General features: G+C 42.1%; 1 protein-coding gene across 1 annotated transcript; it reads left to right on the plus strand.

Moving 5' to 3' along the window:
- Nucleotides 1-1,427: 1,427 nt before the first annotated feature.
- Nucleotides 1,428-18,059, plus strand: ZNF582 (zinc finger protein 582). The gene is made up of 5 exons (XM_041743758.1): nt 1,428-1,611; nt 4,110-4,198; nt 5,421-5,547; nt 5,806-5,901; nt 15,481-18,059. The coding sequence occupies exons 2-5, from the start codon at nt 4,190-4,192 to the stop codon at nt 16,800-16,802; spliced, it is 1,554 nt and encodes a 517-aa protein (XP_041599692.1). The 5' UTR covers nt 1,428-1,611; nt 4,110-4,189; the 3' UTR covers nt 16,803-18,059.
- Nucleotides 18,060-20,059: the final 2,000 nt, after the last annotated feature.

Below are 20,059 nucleotides of genomic sequence, written 5' to 3' on the forward strand. Positions count from 1 at the left end.
CACCCAGGCTACGATGAAATTCAGCTCCTTTTGCTTCTGGTACTTTTATGAATTTAGACTTCTGATCGATTTGGAGTTTATTCTTTTGCATGATGTGAAGTATGTATCCAATTTTACTTTTTCCTAAATGACTATCCGGTTATTCCCCAAGGTCTCGATCCTGGGACTCCAGGATACGCCCTAGGCAGAAAGTAGGCGCTAAACCGCTGAGCCACTCTGGCGTCCCTAAAAAGTCCATTTTTACCCCAGGGATTGGCGACTATTACACACTAAATTTCCTTCTGTATTTTTTTTTAAGAAAACTTTAAAAAAAAAGATTTTATTTATTTATTCACCAGAGACACACACAGAGAGAGGCAGAGACACAGGCAGAGGGAGAAGCAGGCTCCATGCAGGGAGCCCGATGTGGGACTCGATCCTGGGTCTCCAGGATCACGCTCTGTGCCGAAGGCAGACTCTAAATCGCTGAGCCACCCACGGATCCCCTCCCTCTGTTTTTTATAGTATTTCTGACTTTCTATTTTCTTCTGCTGGTCTGACAATTCAAGAGCCAATACCAGAAAGTTATAATTGTGGAAGCTTTTAAAAATCTTCTCAGGGGAGCCCTGGGTGGCCCAACGGTTCAGCGCAGCCTTCGGCCCAGGACGTGATCCTGGAGACCCGGGATTGAGTCCCACATCAGGCTCCCTGCATGGAGCCTGCTTCTCCCTCTGCCTGTGTCTCTGCCTCTCTCTGTGTGTCTCTCGTGAATAAATAAATAATAAGTAAATAAGTAAATAAGTAATAATAAGTAAGTAAGTAAGTAAATAAATAAATAAATAAATAAAAATTTAAAAGATATTTTATTTCTTTTCTCAGGCAGAGGGAGAAGCAGGCTCCACGCAGGGAGCCCGACGTCGGAACTGGATCCCGGGTCTCCAGGATCATGCCCCAGGCTGAAGGCGGCGTTAAACCGCTGAGCCACCCGGGCTGCCCAATTTTTTTTTCCAAAATTTTTAAAAAAATATTTCGCTCATTCTAGAAGCTCTCTCCTTCCGAACCTACATTTATTTCAACATAGATAACGTTTAAAATTAGTGACCAGGTAAATTCCGGCTTTTTCCTCCCTCTGAAAATTCTGATAAAATGGCTGCTCCGCAGAAACAATGATTTAATAAATGAGAAACATTTTCAGACACTGTCACACACCAGAGTGGACTGGTACCAATTACACCCAAGACGGTCTGAACCGAACCGCATAAACGTACAATGTTCCTGCCACCAGAGACGCGAACAAGCACACCTTCCCGAGAGACCAGCCGACTCCTATGCACTCCCGGGGGCCCCAGACTGCCTGCCACCACCCCTGAACACGCCAGGCTCCCTCCACCCCCCACGCCCAAGTATCGCGAGAGCAGGCCCTGAGGCTTGGCGACCTTTTAGCGCCTGGAGACTACCTTTCCCAGAAGTGACTGCGGCGATGGTCCACTCGCGAGGCTGTATCGGCGGTGCTTTGTGCGCCTGCGCCGTCTTCCGGCTCCAGGCGACGGGTCCGCCGATACCGAGGAAGAAGCGCACCCCGGACTGCGGGAAACGCGGTCACGGTGGCACTTGAACTCGAGGAGGCGGCAGGTGAGGGGCTCTGGAGCTTGCCAGGCGCACCGGGGTCCGTGCGGGAGGGGCGCCACGCCCGAGCCACTCTCGGGCCTGGCTAGAACCGGAACGTTTCGCCCAGGCGTCTGGCTGCGACTTTCCGGGCTCTGGACTACATTTCCCTTCGGGCTCCGCGGCGCGCGGTCCGCGAACGCCCCCTTTCCGCGCTCAGGCGTATAGCCCCGGTCCATGGACCCGTTAGGTGGGTATGAAGGGGTCCTGACTCCCTAAAATGCAGGTGGATGTTTTAGTCTTCCCTATGCATGCCCCTTTTTTTAAAAAATTTGGGACGAAATCTTGTTTCAAAACCTCAAAAGATTTAGCACCACTATTTTAGAAGCAGAGACTCAAATTTGAGAACACTTTATTTTTATTTATTTTTTAAAAGATTTTATTTATTTATTCATGAGAGACACAGAGAGGCAGAGATAGGCAGAGGGAGAAGTAGGCTCCTCGCAGGGACCCCGATGTGGGACTCGATCCCAGGACTCTGGGATCACGCCCTGAACCAAAGGCAGACACCCAACCGCTGAGCCACTCAGGCGTCCCTTGAGAACATTTTTTTTTTTAAGATTTTATTTATTTATTCATGAGAATACACAGAGAGGAGAGAGAGAAGCAGAGACATAGGCAGAGGGAGAAGCAGACTCCATGCAGGGAGCCTGATGTGGGACTCGATCCCGGGTCTCCAGGATCACACCCTGGGCTGCAGACAGCGCTAAACCACTGAGCCACCGGGGCTGCCCCCTTGAGAACATTTTAGATGATCATGTAAAAGATGTGTGTCCAACAATGGGGAAATGGTTGAATAAATCATAGGCCATTCAGTTAATAAGATACCATAAAGCTATTACAGATAATGCTAGAGCAGTGGTGATACTAAGAAAAAAATTTCTATCGTCCCTTATTAAGGGACGATTCATTACTTTATATACACATTATTTAATTTTTTTTTTTTTAAATTTTTGATAGTCACACAGAGAGAGAGAGGCAGAGACACAGGCAGAGGGAGAAGCAGGCTCCATGCACCGGGAGCCCGACGTGGGACTCGATCCTGGGTCTCCAGGATTGCGCCCTGGGCCAAAGGCAGGCGCCAAACCACTGCGCCACCCAGGGATCCCTATACACATTATTTAAAATTAAATATTTGCAATATGTCTGGCGTTGTTCTGAGTTCCTTTTTTTTTTTTTTTTAAGGATTTTATTTATTTAATAATGAGAGACACAGAGAGAGAGAGAGAGAAAGGCAGAGACATAGACATAGGAGAAGCAGGCTCCATGCAGTGAGCCCGATGTGGGACTCGATTCCAGGACTCCAGGATCATGCCCTGGGTGGAAGGCAGGCACCAAAACGCTGAGCCACCCAGGGATCCCCTGTTCTGAGTTCCTTTATAAAATACTACTTGTTTAATGATGAACTCACAACGTGGTTAAATGACATCAGTCTTAATACTTGGATTTTTGTTTACAGTTTTTTTTTTTTTTAAGCCCAAGTGCCAATAGGTGGGAGGTTTGCCCTTTTTTACAGAATGTTCTCATGTTGTATAAAGAGAGCACTTGTATTTTTTTTTTTGTCCGTTAATGTTGTTTTGTCCATAAAAGATTTTATTTATTTATTCATGAGAGACACAGAGAGGTAGAGACATAGGCAGAGGGAGAAGCAGACTCCCCATGGTGACCTTGATGTGGGACTCATGACCTGAGCTGAAAGCAGATGCTCAACCACTATGCCACCCAGTTGCTCCACCTGCACATTAGCTTTCATAGTTGGTTGGTGTTCTGTCATATGACTGGGCCAAAAATGATTCAACCACTTGCCTGTTTCTGGACTGTTACATACTAATTTTTGTTCTGTTTTTCAGTAAACTTTGTGTATGTGGCTTTCCTCACTGTTAAATCTGTCCATGGGCATATTTATGTGATGATAATGGAGCCAACTAATTTGCCCATTGTAACCACATCCCATTTGTTGACTCAAAGCAGAGTCCACAAAGTGGTGTCCACCAGGCTTTAGGTAGGGCTGTAAGTTTCTCGGTGAATTTGGAAGTTGAGTAAAGAGCCGGGGAGACCTCTGAAGGTGCTTCATTGTGGACATGAAAGAGTTAAATGGTCTGTTTCTGGGAAGGTTTCATTGTGGGCTGGGTTGATGCTGATCAAGCAGGCTGTGCTCCCTGGCCTGGGACACCAAGTGGTCTTAGTCACTGAACCAGGACTGAGCATCCCCATCACAGATTTGCATCAGTAACAAGGTGGGATTCTCTGGATTTTTAGGGGAAGTGAGAGAGAAAGGGCTACTGGTTCCCTGTCTCATTGCAGCAGCTAAAGCTGTGTTTCCTGGACTTGGGTAAAGGCCTCAATGTTCCAAGTCACTAGTTTTTGTGGGGAGTGTGGGATAGAACGGTGGGGACTTGTAGCCATGGCATTCTGGGAGCTATGAGGCAAGCCTGGCCTTTCATGTTTGCTCTTTCCTCTCCCAGCTTTGTCATCTCAAGACTCGGCCCTCCCTCAAGAGAGGAACCAGGAGGAAGACCCATCAGCCCATGAAGTTCTAAAAGTCATGTCCCTTGTGAGTTTTCAAATCATGTAAATATTTGCTTTCTTTATCTTGAAGCCTTCCACCTAGGTTTCAGCCAAGAATCTGGTTCTTAGACGTTCTCACTTTAGGGACTAAAAAGACCAGGCAGCTGGTACCCTCTCTCACTGCCCCCTCCACTCTGACCAGTGCCCATGGGTTCATTCTGTATAGCATTCGTTATCTTCTGATGTTGTGGTATTCTTCCAGAAGCCTAGACAGAGCAGAAATCCATCTCCTTGTATAAACTGACAACCAAGGTTTGATGAAATGGAGATGAATACTTATGAGGGATATGACATGGAAAAGCGTGGGAACTGGTCTTGGTCTCAGGCACGATCTCCTGCTTTTGGAGGGATTAATGATTGGGTGTGTAATTGAGGCTTAGCTGAGTATATGTGAGAGGTTAGATGCCAGAACTAAGGTCTGGTTTGAGGTCAAACAGAGCATTTGAATGTGGATCATCCTATAGCAGCTTCTTTAGCTTGAGAGTGAGAGGAGCACAGAGGTGAGAGGATTGTAAGGCAACTGAGCAGGTGGATGAATTTTTCAGAATCTGTATAGTCAGAACTTGGAAGAGCCTTCAGAGATCTGATCCAACGTTTGTATCCAAAATAAGAGAATGGTTGAGTCATTTTTTCACTTGATAGAAAATTGTACAGCTAATAAAAGTAATCTTAATTTGATTTTTCTCATAAGGAAATATGCTTTGATATGTTCTGACAAAATGATAAACCGACGTCTTCAACAAATTCTCAATTTATATGAAAATCCTCTTTTCTAAGAAAACATTCCTTTAATAAAACTTTTGAGGGTAAATCTAACAAAAATTGTTGGTTTGGTTTGTTGTTATTGTACAAAAGTAGAAATTATAGTTCTCTCATTGAGAATTTTATATGCCAAGGACAGTAATCAACACCCTTTATTATACTGCTTGTCATAATTGGGAAAAGTCCACTTTGCTGAATTTTAATTTTCCTTCTAGATCTTTGTACAGAGCTTTGGTTTGTAGTAAAAAGGAATGATCCAGAACATTTCAGCACTGTTGTACTCATGCCCACCCTCTCTTGTCATCTGCTCACATTGGAGGCGTCCAGCCCCATCCTTCTCTTTTACCAAACACTCCATTCCTACAAAGACCTCTTTTACCTCCTCTCATCCCACCAAGAAACATTTTCTTGAAATATGCAAATAACATACCTGCCTGTTGTTTCAGGAGTCAGACTTGTTCAGGGATGTGGCTGTAGTCTTCTCCCAAGAAGAATGGGAACAGCTGGTACCCACTCAGAGGGATTTGTACAGAGACGTGATGTTGGAGACCTACAATAACCTGGTCTCACTGGGTAAGATGACCTGGTATATGAGTTTGGATGTTACCCTCAGCATATCTGTTCCTTATGCATTTCTGAGTACCTTTTGAGAGGTCAAGGAGCAGCTCCACGGGCTGATAGTACATTTTCCTCAGTCCTCAGGTGACTGTCACATTGAGTCTCACATTGGATCTCTTCTGCAACTGCCTCTCCTGGTCAATGCCAAGGTCCTAGATCTGAATTCTGGGGACCTGCGCCATAACTGGGTGGTGTGTTTTTTCTCACACCCAGGTCTTGCCATCTCCAAACCTGATGTGATCTCCTTCCTGGAGCAAGGCAAAGAGCCCTGGATGGTAGAGAAAGCAGCTACAGGAGGCCTGTGCCCAGGTGAGTGAGGCCTGTGGGAGAAGAAAGACGTTACCACAGATAGCCATCTGGTACGTGGACAAGGAAACGGGATTTTTGAGTTAGAAAATCTTCCCTCCAAGATGCCAAACTCAGAGGTCAGGTCCCAGTTACCATCTTTTGTAGCTTATCAACAGCATTTCACAAAAGTGGATGTTCCTTTCATCCCAAAACATTTCTGTGTATTTGGGTCATTACTACCCCCTCATTAAACCATCTTCAGCCTCCTTTGATGGGATTTTCTCACTTTCTTTAAATGTTGGAGCACCCCAGAGCTCAGACTTGAATTTCTTTTCTGTTTATTTTCATTCCCTAGGACCTTCTCCGTTACCATGCTTTAAATACCATTTATATCTGTGTTGTCCAGTGTGGAGCCATTGGCCCCATGTCTGTTGTAATTTAATAATTATAATTAAATACATTTTAAAAAGCAGTACCTCGGTTGCCCTTGCCACATTTCAGAAATCCAGTAGCCAGTTTGTGGCTTGTGTCTACCGTGTTGGACAATACAGATACAGAGTATTTCCATCATCTTCAGCTTTTCCTTTAAATTCTGGATACTTCTATCCAACTGCCTTCATTATATCCACTTCAGCGTTCATTGGGGACTTTGAACTTAACAAGTCCAGAAAGGAGTCTTTGGTCCTCCCTAACAATTTGCTCTTCTCTCTTTTTATTTTATTTTATTTATTTATTCATGAGAGACACAAAGAGAGTGGCAGAGACACAGGCAGAGGGAAAAGCAGGCTTCCCACAGGAGCCCAATGTGGGACTCAATCCCAGAACTTGACCTGAGCCTAAGGCAGACACTCAACCACTGAGCCACCCAGGTGTCCCTCAAGTCAAAAACTCATTCTTGAGTTTTCTCTCTCACATACCTGTTCAGTCTGTCAGCAAATCCTATTGGCTCTACCTTGAAATATGTCCAGAATTTAACCATTTCTCACTGGCACCACTGCTGCCATTCCATCCACGCTACCATTGTCTTTGGCTTGGACTGTTGCAGTAGCCTCCTCCCCATTCCTCTGCTTCTATTGCCCACTACAGTATATTGTCCACACAGCAGCCACAGGGACCTTAAAACTTCAGTGAGGGTGTATTGTCTCTGCTCAAGACCTACTAGCACATCATTCCCATCTCAAGATAAAATCCAAAATCGATACCCTAGCCTAGGACCCTCTATATGCTATCCAACACAGTAGCCACCAGCCACACATGCTGTTCAAAATTTAGCTTTAGGGGATCCCTGGGTGGCTTAGCAGTTTAGCGCCTGCCTTTCGCTCAGGGCGTGATCCTGGAGACCTGGGATCGAGTCCCATGTCAGGCTCCCTACATGGAGCCTGCTTCTCCCTCTGCCTGTGTCTCTGCCTCTCTTTCCCTCTCCTGTGTATCTCATGAATAAATAGATAAAATCTTAAAAAAAAATTTTTTTAAATCTAAATTTTTTTAAAAGATTTTATTTATTCATGAGAGACATACAGAAAGAGAGGCAGACACAGGCAGAGGGAGAAGCAGGCTCCATGCATGGAGCCCGATGTGGATCTCGAACCTGGGGATCTGGGATCACGCCCTGAGCCAAAGGCAGGCATTCAATGGCTGAGCCACTCAGGCTTCCCTAACTAAAATTAAATAAAATATGACATTCCATTCCATGGTAGCCTGTAGCCACATTTCATTTTTTTTTAAATTTTATTTATTTATGATAGTCATACAGAGAGAGAGAGAGGCAGAGACACAGGCAGAGGGAGAAGCAGGCTCCATGCACCGGGAGCCCGATGTGGGATTTGATCCCGGGTCTCGAGGATCGCGCCCTGGGCCAAAGGCAGGCGCCAAACCGCTGCGCCACCCAGGGATCCCTGTAGCCACATTTCAAAAGCTGAATAGACTTATGTAGCCAGTGGTTACCATATTAGGGCAGAATAGAACATTTTGGCATCATAGAAAGTTCTGTTGGACTGTGTTCTGTGATCCACTTCCTGCTTCCTCTCTGATTTTCCCTCCTGCTACTCTTCTTGTTCATTCGGCTACAGCCACACAAGCCTCTTTGCTGTTCCTTTAACATGGAGATTGGTAAATGCTTTCTCCAAGGGGCCAGACAATAAATATTTTAGGCTTTGTGGGCCATATATGGTCTCTGTCACAACTACCCAGCTATGCTGTAGTAGCATGAGAGCAGACAGTACAAGTTTACCCACCTTAGCCTTGGTACAGCAAGCATGTTCCTGCCTTGGGTCTTCTTGCTCTGGGTGAAGGGTTCCTCAAGCTCAGCAGTGTTGACACAGGGTGAGGGTGGGGGCAGTGGGTAGGCATCACATGTACTGTAGGATGTTCAGCAGCCTCCCTGGCTTCTACTCAACTAGTTGCCAGTATACTTGCCTCTCCTCAGTTGTGACAATCAAAAATGTTCCATATATGGCCAGGTGTCCTCCAGGGGGCAGAATCTTCCCTGAATGAGAGCCAAAGTCCAGGTGTGATGGGAGACCAAGAACGTGTGTGTTGATAAAGAGTTTCCACCATATACAACGTACTGTAAGGACTTAACACTACAGTTGTGGTGGATTCTTCCACACTGAATTGGGAGTTGGCCCCTAGGAGTAAGTGAGGTCAGGTGCAGAGTGAGCATCCAGAGAGGAGATGTGTGCTGCTGCATTACCTGACATCTGCACAGGTTCTAGGGATTAGATGTGGGCATCTGTGGGAGGCCATTATTCTGTCAGCCACACCCATGATACCATTTTTGCTTTGGTTTTTGTCATTTGAAGGCATGTGTGTGTTTGATTGTTTGAGGTCCTGAGTTTTATTTATTTCTTAGATGATGTGGGTTTACATCATAATCAAAGAGGACTACCCCTTTGACATTATACATGAGTCTCCTGTGGTTTTTTGCTAGTAGTATATTTATGGTGCTGCTTATGATCCCTGTGGAGTTTACCTGTGGAGGGTGTGATTTCACACTGTTTTCCAGGTTCTTATCCATTTATTCAAACAGCATTAACTAATTTTATCTTTTCACCACTAATCTGTATAGCCACCTTTATCATCTACTCTTTTACCCCTGGACTTTTTTTGTTGTTGTTGTTTCAGTCTCTTTGTCAACTATGTGTCCAATACCATACTGTTTTAATTATTAAAGGTTTTAAATATCAAAAAAAAAATATCTGGTAGACTAGTTCCTCCTCATTCTTTTTCAGAATTTTCCTGGCTATAATCATTCAAGTTTCCATCTGGACTTTTTTTTTTTAATTTTTAAAATTTATTTATGATAGTCACACACACACACAGAGAGAGAGAGAGAGAGAGAGAGGCAGAGACATAGGCAGAGGGAGAAGCAGGCTCCATGCACCGGGAGCCTGACGTGGGATTCGATCCCTGGTCTCCAGGATCGCGCCCTGGGCCAAAGGCAGGCGCTAAACCGCTGCGCCACCCAGGGATCCCCTTTTTTTTTTTTTTTTAATTTTTTTTTTCCCATCTGGTCTTTAAAAAAGAATATCTGGTTTAAAAAAATCATGTAATTATTCTTACTGAGATTACCACAAATTTATAGATTGAGGAGAAAACTTATTTTTTATTGATTTTATCTATTTAAGGACATGGTAGGCTTTTCTCTTCATTTATGTCCATCCCCTGGTGGTTTTAAGGTTTTATTTATATGAGTCTTGTACATTTTTTTAAAAGATTTTATTTATTTATTCATGAGAGACAGAGAGGCAGAGAAACAGGCAGAAGGAGAAGCAGGCTCCATGCAGGAAGCCCGATGTGGGGCTCAATCCTGGGACCCTAGAATCACATCCTGGGCTGAAGGCAGGCGCCAAACCACTGAGCCACCCAGGGATCCCCTACATTTCTTAATATGTTTATTCCTAGGTATTGTATATTTATTGCTGTTATTGGAAATGCTCTTTTTAATTTAAAAAAATTCACAAATATATGTAACAAAATTCACTTTTTTTTTTTTTTTTTAAAGATTTTATTTATTTATTCATGAGAGAGAGAGAGAGAGAGAGAGAGAGAGGCAGAGACACAGGCAGAGGGAGAAGCAGGCTCCATGCACCGGGAGCCCGACGTGGGATTCGATCCCGGGTCTCCAGGATCGCGCCCTGGGCCAAAGGCAGGCACCAAACCGCTGTGCCACCCAGGGATCCCTTAACCATTTTAACGTGTATAGTATATTGGCATCTAGTACATTGACAGCGTTGTGCATATCACCATTATCTCGTTTCAGAATATTTTTATCACCCTGTGGTTTTCACTCCTGTTTTCTGGCACATGGCTCTTAAAACCCTTGGAATCTCTAAAGTAATAAGTGTCATCTTGTATGACTGTGTTTGGGGGTGCCTGGATAGCTTCAGGATGAGCTTGGATTTTGTAATTAGAGAATTGGAACACTCAGCCCCATCTCTCAAACTCTGGAGAGACCTAAAGGTTGAATCACCAAAGTGCAATGATTTAATCAATCCTGCCTATGTAGTGAAGCTTCCATAAAAATCTCTAAAGTACAAGGATTGGAGAGCTTCTGGGTTGTGAACACATGGAGGTACTTGGCAGGTGGTATACTTGGAAAGGAATCTCCACCCTCTTCCTCTATACCTTATCCTTTGCATTTCTTTAATGTGACTGATACTGAGTTATTTCCTTTGTAATAAACTGGTAATATAGTAAGTAAATTGTTTTCCTGAATTCTGTAAGCCATTCTATCAAATGATTGAACCCCAGAAGGGGTTGTGGGAACCTCCAGTTTATTGGGGTAGGAGGTGAGGGGACCAGAGGTAGTCTGTGGCCTGAGCTCTTAACCTGTAGGATCTGATGCTATCTGCAGAAAGATAGTTTGAAAATTGACCTAAATCTGTAGGACACCCAATTGGTATCCAGAGTTGGAGAATTACCTGGTATGAGGGAGAAATCCATACACATTTTGTCATTAGTAGGGTCAGAAGAAGAGTATGAATAGTAGAATTGTGTTGAAAGGGGTGTTTTTCCTAAAGACACCTCAGAGGAAACCCCATATATACTCATTAAATAGTCACTCCTCATGCCCTCTCTTCTCCCCCCTCCCCCAGCGCACCCCTGGCAACAGGTAGTCTGCTCTCCATCTCTGGAATGTCTTATTATGGATATTCACATAAATGGAGTCATATAATATGGGGCCTTTTGAGTCTGACTTCTTTTACTTAGCATGATGTCCTTAAGGTTAATCCGTGTTTTAACGTGTGACAGGATTTCTTTCCATTTTAAGGCTGTATGTATGTACCACAATTTTTTAGCCATTCATTTGTCAGTGGACATTTGGATGGCTTCCACCTCTTGGCTATTGTGGGTAATGTTGCAGTAAACATGGGTGTGTAGGTGTCTCTTTCAGATTCTTTCAGTTCTTTGGGATATATACTCAGAAGTGGAGATGCTGTATCATATGGTAATTATATTTTTAATTTTTTAGAACTCTCCATGTTGTTTTTTGTTATTTATTTTTTATTTTTTATTTTTTTAAATAATCTACACCCAACATGGGTCTCAAACTCATGACCCTGTGGTCAAGAGTTGCATGCTTTTCCAACTGAGTCAGCCAGGTGTCCCTCTATCCTGTGTTTGTTCCCTTTTTTCTTTCTTGCTTTGTTTACTTCTTTCCTTTTTTTCTTTTGAGAGAAAGAGCACATGCATGAGTAGGGGGAGGGGCAGAGGGAAAGAATCTTTCAAGTAGACTCCCTCCTGAGTGAGGAGCCTGACTCAGGGCTCAATCCCACAACCCATGAAATCATGACCTGAGCCAAAACCAAGAGTCAGACACTTAACTAACTGAGCCCCCCAGGTGCCCCCCCATACTATTTCCTGTAGTAATTGCACCATTTTATATTCCTACCATCAGGGCACAGTGGTCCAGTTTCTCCCAATCCTCATCAATACCTGTTATTTTCTGTTTTGTTTTGTTTGGATAGAGGCCATCCTAATGGCTTTGAGGTATGATTCATTATAGTTTTGATTTGCATTTCTCTAAGTGATGTGGAGCATGTTTTCATATGCTTCTTGGCCATCTGTATACCTCCTTTGGAGAAATGTCTATTCAAGTCCTTTCCCAATTTTTTAATAGGGTAGTTTGTTTGTTGTTGAATTGTAGTACTACTTTATATATCCTAAATAGTAAATCCTTATTAGATATATGATTAGGAAATATTGTTTCCTATTCTTTTTTTTTTTTTTTTTAAAGATTTTGTTAATTTATTCATGAGAGATACAGAGAGGGGGCAGAGACATAGGCAGAGGGAGAAGCAGACTCCCTGTAGGGAGCCTGAAGCAGGACTCAATCCCAGGACCCCAGGGATCATGACCTGAGCCAAAGGCAGACACTCAACCACTGGCCACCAGGTGCCCCAGTGCATCAAAGTTTTTAAGTTTGATATTGTCTCTTTTTTTTTTTTTTAAGATTTTATTTATTTATTCATGAGAGACATAGAGGGGGAGAGGCAGAGACATAGGCAGAGAAGCAGGCTCCATGCAGGGAGCCCGATGTGGGACTCAATCCCAGGACTCCAGGATCACACCCTGGGTGGAAGGCAGACTCTCAACCGCTGAGCCACCCGGGCGTCCCTCATTTGTTATTTTTGCTTTTGTTGCCTGGGCCTTGAGTGCCATATCCAAGAAATCATTGCCAAATGCAATGTCATGAGGTTTTTCCCCTGTGCTTTCTTCTAGGAACTTAACATTTTTTGGTCTTACATTTAGGTCTTTCATATATTTTAGTTAGTTTTTTTATATGTGTAGGGTAAGAGTCCTGCTTCATTGCTTTGCATGTGGATATCCAGTTTCTTCAGAACCATTTGTTAAAGAGACTGTCCTTTCCTAATTGTGTTGTCTTGGTGCCCTATCAAAGATCATTTGACCATGTGCATGGGGGTTTATCTCTCTGTTCTATTCCATTGATCTGCATGGCTGCCTTAATGCCAGTACAACACTGTTTTGATTATGGTGGCTTTGCAGTGTGTTTTGAAATCAGGAAGTGTGAGACTTCCAACTTTGTTCTCCTTTTCAAGATTATTTTGGCTATTGGGATCCCTTGAGGTTTCTTCATATGAGGATACTAAAATATCTTAATGCTAATAAGACTGTATGTAAGATTTTTAGAGGTATTTCTTTGGTTATCCAAAACAGTGACTACTAAGCTAAATAATTAACTTTAAAATACTCTGCCAGTCCCTGTCAGAAAAATACCAAGTTAGTATAGAAGACCTCACTATTATTATTGCTATATTGCAACTTCATAGAGTGTTGGACAGAAGTCAGAAAATTATTATGACTGTCAGTGCTATCTTTGCATGCTTATAGTGCAGTGTATAATTAGAGATGGCTTAATTTAGATCAGTGTAAAAGGGGTTATGTAATAAACAACACTGTACTCTGCCATCAATCCAGAAAACTGTGTCAGGGTCTATGATAGAAAAATAGAAAAACTGGCAGTCTGGACAGAGAATTTTTTTTTTTTTTAAGATTTTATTTATTCATGAGAGAGAGAGAGAGGCAGAGGCATAGGCAGAGAGAGAAGCAGGCTCCTTGCAGGGATCCTGATGTGGGACTTGATCCTAGGACTCCAGGATCACAACCTGAGCCAAAGGCAGATGCTTAACCACTGAGCCATGCAGGCATCCCCAGGGAATTGTTTTTAAGGCATGCCCTTACAGGCAACCCAGGTTCTTTCCACATTGCCCAAAAAGCAAGTAATGTGCCTGCCTTTAATTCTATAAACCAGATTTTCATTTAGGCATGTTAAATGTTCACAATGTAGTCTTCTCTGTCTGTGAAGTTGACTTTAATTTTCCATGTTCCCCTTCAGTCTTATGGTTGTTCTATATGGGATGGCACTCAGGTGTTGGTAACTTTTGAGTAGGTCAACCACCAATTCAAAGGTTGCCATCATAGTGGCTGTATTTGAGACCTGTCTCACTAGAATTATCAGACCATAACCTTCCTTCTGAACAACGAAACGTGGTGTCTGAAAAAACATCTGCAAAATAATCTTGAATTAAAAGAAGAAAAATTGGAAACCTTACATTATAAATATTAAAACTTGTAATAAATTCACAAAATTCAGAAAATGTGGTATTGGCAAAATAATTTTTTAAAAGATTTTATTTATTTATTCATGAGAGACAGAGAGGCAGAGACACAGGTAGAAGAAGCAGGCTTCATGCAGGGAGCCCGATGTGGGACTCGATCCCGGAACTCTGGGATCACACCCTGAGCTAAAGGCAGACTTTCAACCGCTGAGCCACCCAGGCATCCCAAAATAAATTGATCACTGGAAAAGAACAGATCCAGAATCAGAAACACATGTATGGTTTGATTTATGACAAAGTCACCACGGTAATTCAATCGAAACAGGATGTTCTTTTGAAGATTGGGCTGATTCAATTGGCTATTTCTTCCAGTTTGAATAAGCAGCAAAGAATGTTGCTATGGAAGAAGCCACCCCCATTAAATTGGGGCCTAATCCTCCAAACAAGGAACAAGGCCCTTCTTTTTCCATAGCCACATTTAGGCAATGAAAAGGTCCGGGAGAGACTGGTTTAGTAGACACTAGGTCTAAGCCATAGTATTCAGCTAAACTTCAGAGATAGAAAGCAGAAGAGATAGAAGCATGTGGTCTTCATGGCAGAGGACCACAGCTGTGTTGTTACAACTTCCAGTGGACATGTGAGAGACACACACACACACACCCCAACCCCATCCTACTGAATCCCCTGACAAGCAGATGCACCAACCCATACCTCTGGCCAGCCACCCTTCCCCATTGTTTTTTTTTTAATCTGCTTTATTGAGATATATTTATATTCAACAAAATGTATGCATTTTAAGTACAATGTTTTGATGAGAATGGACAAATGTTCACACTTATATAACTGTCACCACAGACTAGAGTACATTTTCACCACCCTGAAAAGTTCCCTTGTGCTCCTTTCCCACACAATTGCTCATATACCCAACCCCCGGCAACCAGTGATTTCTTCTGTCACTCTAGGTTATATTTGTGTTTTTTGGGGGGTTCATAGAAACCTTTATTAAAAAAAATATGAAAAAAATAAAAAAAATATGGTTCAGAGGTGATCCTGATCTACACTAACATTTTATTTTTTTTTATTTTTTATTTATTTTTTTAAGAGAAAGACTTTTTTTTAAAAATTTTTATTATTTATGATAGTCACAGAGAGAGAGAGAGAAGCAGAGACACAAGCAGAGGGAGAAGCAGGCTCATGCGCTGGGAGCCCGACGTGGGATTCGATCCCGGGTCTCCAGGATCGCGCCCTGGGCCAAAGGCAGACACTAAACCGCTGTGCCACCCAGGGATCCCTACACTAACATTTTAGTACTATTCTTATAACCTCCCTCTGACTCTTCATTTCAATTTATGGTATTTCCTCTGTCTTTTCTACTTACCCATTTTCCAATTGCTTAGCCACATTCAAGAGTTTATAGGTATAATCATGAGTATAAGTTTTCTGATTTTCCAGAAAAAAGTTCCTTTTTCTGGAAAAGGAAAAAATACGTACTTGCTTTTTTGTTTTGTTTTGTTTTCAGTATTGGAGTCCAGGCGTGATACCAAAGTGTCATCTCCAGAGCAGCACCTTTATGAAATACAATCACCACAGTGGGAGATAATGGAAAGCCTTACAAGTTATGGTCTTGAGTGCTCCAGATTCCAAGATGATTGGGAATGCATAAGCCAGTTTGACAGACAACAGGGAAAATCAGATGGACATTCGAGTCCAATGATAATCAATCCTGAAGAAATGTCCACTTTCAACCAACAAGCATCATTTCCTTTTTACCAGAAAATTCATGCTGGAGAAAAACTCTATGGATATAATGAATATAGAAAAGACTTCTGGCAGGAGGACTTCCTTATTAGTCATCAAGGAATTCATACTAATGAGAAACCCTATAAATGTAAGGAATGTGGCAAGGCCTTTAAATATGGCTCACGACTCGTTCAACATGAGAATATTCATTCTGGCAAGAAACCCTATGAATGTAATGAATGTGGAAAGGCCTTCAATTCTGGTTCAAATTTCATACAACATCAGAGAGTTCATACTGGTGAAAAACCTTATGAATGTAAGGATTGTGCAAAGGCTTTTAGTCGAAGCTCCCAGTTGATTGAACATCAACGAATTCATACTGGTGAGAAACCCTATCAATGTAAGGAATGTGGCAAGGCCTTCAATAGGATCTCACATCTTAAAGTACATTATAGAATTCATACTGGTGAAAAACCCTACGCATGCAAGGAATGTGGGAAGACCTTTGGTCATCGGTCTCAGTTGATTCAACATCAGACTATTCATACAGGCAAGAAACTCTATGAATGTAAGGAATGTGGGAAGGCCTTTAATCAGGGCTCAACTCTCATTAGACATCAGAGAATCCATACTGGTGAGAAACCCTATGAATGTAAGGCATGTGGGAAGGCCTTTAGGGTGAGCTCACAACTTAAGCAACATCAGAGAATTCACACTGGAGAGAAACCCTACCAATGTAGGGTATGCAGTAGGGCTTTCAAACGGGTCTCACACCTTACTGTACATTATAGAATTCATACAGGTGAGAAACCATATGAATGTAAGGAATGTGGTAAGGCCTTTGGTCATTGCTCACAGCTGATTCAACATCAGGTAATTCATACTGAGGAAAAGCCCTGTGGCTATAAGGAACGTGGGAGGACTTTACATCATGATTCAACTACTTTTCAGCATCAGAGAATGCATAATAGGGAAACACAAGTGAATATCATAAATGTAGAAAAGCCTTCCATCAGCACTTATCCTTTATTAATCATTAGAGAATTGATGTTAGCAAGCAACCATATGAGTGGAAGTAATGGGGAGAGCCCATTAGCTTAGGCTAGTCACAACTTCTTATGTTTTGGGGAAAGACTTGAAGAATGTAATGCAAATGGAAATGCCTTCATTCAAGCTGTCCTTTATCTTGAGTTCTAAGATTCATAATGAAACATTTTATGAATATAAATTGTTGAGACCATGATTATGAAAGAAGCAAGGGAAAGTTGGAAAAAATTTTGTCTCTAACACAATATGGGATCATATTTTCTAACCATGCTGTAATAATTTTAGCAACAGCCAAAAGTTTTAATTTTCTTAGCAATTAAAAAGGAAAAAAAAAAAAACCCAGCCAAATTACTCTGGGCTCAACTTCTTTTTTTTCTTTTTTTCTTTTTCTTTTTTTTTTTAAGTAGGCACCATGCCCAATGTGGGCCTCAAACTCATGACCCTGAGATCAAGAGTCAAGTGCTCTACTGACTTAGGCCAGCCAGGCACTCCATTACTCTTGGGCTAATAAGGAAATAAATCATGCAAATTTTCATGCTTGATTTATGAATGAAATAAAAAGAATAACAATCGAGAGATTTACATTCCAGGAGTTGTAGGATGTGGGCTAAAGTTACTGAGAAGAATTTCAGCTTTTAAATGCATGCAAAGCATGAAAACCTGAAAGATTATTCTGGAGTATATTAAATGTACTATTCAAGAAGCCAGAAAAGACAATTCCAAACATCAAGGTGATGAAAGACAAATTGGTACAAAATAAAAATAAAAAATAATGAAATTAGAAAGTGGTTATTCTTAAAATCTCAGTTTTTATTTCTTTCTGACCCCAAAATAAAATTTAAGATAGTATTACTCAATTTCCATCTTGTTTTAGGTTATCTTTCATAAATTTTGTCACAAAAAGGAGTTGATTGCTTACGTAGCCATGCCCAGTTCCCCTTTCTACTAGCAGTATCTGTGTCTTGCCTTAGTCTCTGAAGATACCATATGCTAACTTTCCAGCCTCTTCCACAGCTCAGGATGGCTCACATGTACCAGGGTAAGGCCAGTATATTCCAGGGATCTGTAGAGGCTTCTGAGAAAGATTTCTCTCATTTAGAAGAAACATCTATTAGGAAGACTTCTTTCCTCTCCTCTGCTTTTAAACCTTCTCCTATGAGAACATAATGCCTGGAGCTGTTGCAGCCGTGTTGGAACCAAAAGGAGAAAACCAAGGACCTCAGAGAAGCTGACCCAGAGCTACAAGGCCAATTCTGGAGCTCTCTGAAGCCTTGTTGTGTAGGAAAAAATAAACTTCTGTTGCTGAAATTACTTTTAGTTGGATATTTTGTAAACTTGGATCCCAAACCATCCTAATTATGTAACACCAAATTTTATTTTACAACTAACTAAGATTGGTAAATATGGCCTGAAAATATCTACTTTTTTGAATTCAACATTTCTCTTGGTGGTTAAATACAGGATTGATTTTTGTATATATTCTGTAATGTTGAAAAATATATATTCTACTTTTCTTGGGTACAAGATTCCGTTTAAGCTGGTGGATTATAATGATAAAATTCTCCAGGTTTATATAATTTGGTACACTGGATCGGAATTTCCTAAAATGATTTTTTTTAAGCCAAAATCTTGAATTTTTAGATTTTTAATTTATGTTGCTTGATTTACAAAGATCTACAACTTAACTCCTATTGATGAATCATACTTTTTATCATTCTGTAGTATCCTACTCTGCCAAGTGTAGGAGTTGCGAAACCAAATCTGGCCTGCTGCTTGTTTTATAAATAAAGCTTTATTGGAACACAGCCATGCTCATTTATTTACATGTCCACTGCTTTTGTGTTGCAACAGCAGAACTAAGTGGTTGCAACAAAGACTATAGTCGCAAAGCCTATGTTGACTTGTCAACCCTGGGCTAGTGTATGTAACCCCTTTGACATTTTATTTCCGTACTGGATAACACTACTGGCAATGATTTTTCTTTGTTTACATGGTATATTTTTGCTCATCCCTTTATTTTCAACCCGTTACTTTTATTTTAAAAATGCTTATTTATTCATGAGAGACACACACAGAGGCAGAGATATAGAGGGAGAAGTAGGCTCCCCATGAGGAGCCCAATATGGGGCTCAATCCCAGGACCTGACCTGAGCCAAAGGCAGACGCACAACCACTGAGCCACCCAGGCGCCCATCTGCTTTTGCTTTTGTCTTTGCACTTGCGTTTTCCCTGGGAAGAGGACTGTAGTTGTACCTATTCTCTGAGGTATCTTTGCCCTCCCCCTGTCTGTTAACAAAACCAGAGCTGGGCAGAAGTCAAAGTAATTGAAGGCAAATTTATTTTGGGGTTCCATCCCAAATACAAGGACGATGTGGATTTGCAGCCTAGGACAAGGGTGAGGCTCAGTGGATGGAAAATGAACATCAGGGATCAGAGAGGATCATGACTGTAGCAAGCACTGCAGTAAGTGCTTTGCATGGTTTTAACTGCAGTCCTCACAGCAACCCTTCAAGGTATATGCTGTCATCAATCTCATTTTATTTTTAATATATTTTTAAAAAATATTTAGAGAAGGAGCAGGGGGAAGAGCAAAGGGAGAGGGAAAAGCGGACTCCCCACTGAGCAGGGGGCCTGATGGGGAACTCGATTCCAGAACCCTGGGATGACGACCTGAGCTGAAGGCAGGTGTTTCACTGCCTGAGCCACCCAGGTGCCCTCATCAATCTCATTTTAAGGACTGGGGAACTGAGGCATAGGTAAGTGAAGAATATTGGGAGTTCCATTCCAACCCCAGGCAGTCTCACTGGAGTTTGGACTCCACCTCCACCTGCCACCAATGAAAAATTTGGAAATGGTCTAGAAGCAGATGTCTGTGAAAGACCTTAAGGTCTTGTCAGAGAGGAGTGCCCTACAATCAGCAATGACTTGGCAAATCATAGGATCTCATTATGTCCATGTGGTAGAATACTATGAGTTAATAAGAATGATATCTTTAAGGTTTTTTAGAACAAGGAAAAATGTCCATGATCTAATGGTAAACATAACTATGAACGTATTTTATTTTTTTTTATTTTTATTTATTTATGATAGTCACAGAGAGAGAGAGAGAGGCAGAGACAGAAGCAGGCTCCATGCACCGGGAGCCCGACGTGGGATTCGATCCCGGGTCTCCAGGATCACGCCCTGGGCCAAAGGTAGGCGCCAAACCGCTGCACCACCCAGGGATCCCCTATGAATGTATTTTAAAGAAACCATTATATTTGCGGGGCACCTGGGTGGCTCAGTTGGTTAAGCATCTGCTTCCAGATCAG

This window comes from Vulpes lagopus, chromosome 2 (assembly GCF_018345385.1).
Source record: "Vulpes lagopus strain Blue_001 chromosome 2, ASM1834538v1, whole genome shotgun sequence".
In the NCBI taxonomy this organism is placed as follows: domain Eukaryota; kingdom Metazoa; phylum Chordata; class Mammalia; order Carnivora; family Canidae; genus Vulpes; species Vulpes lagopus.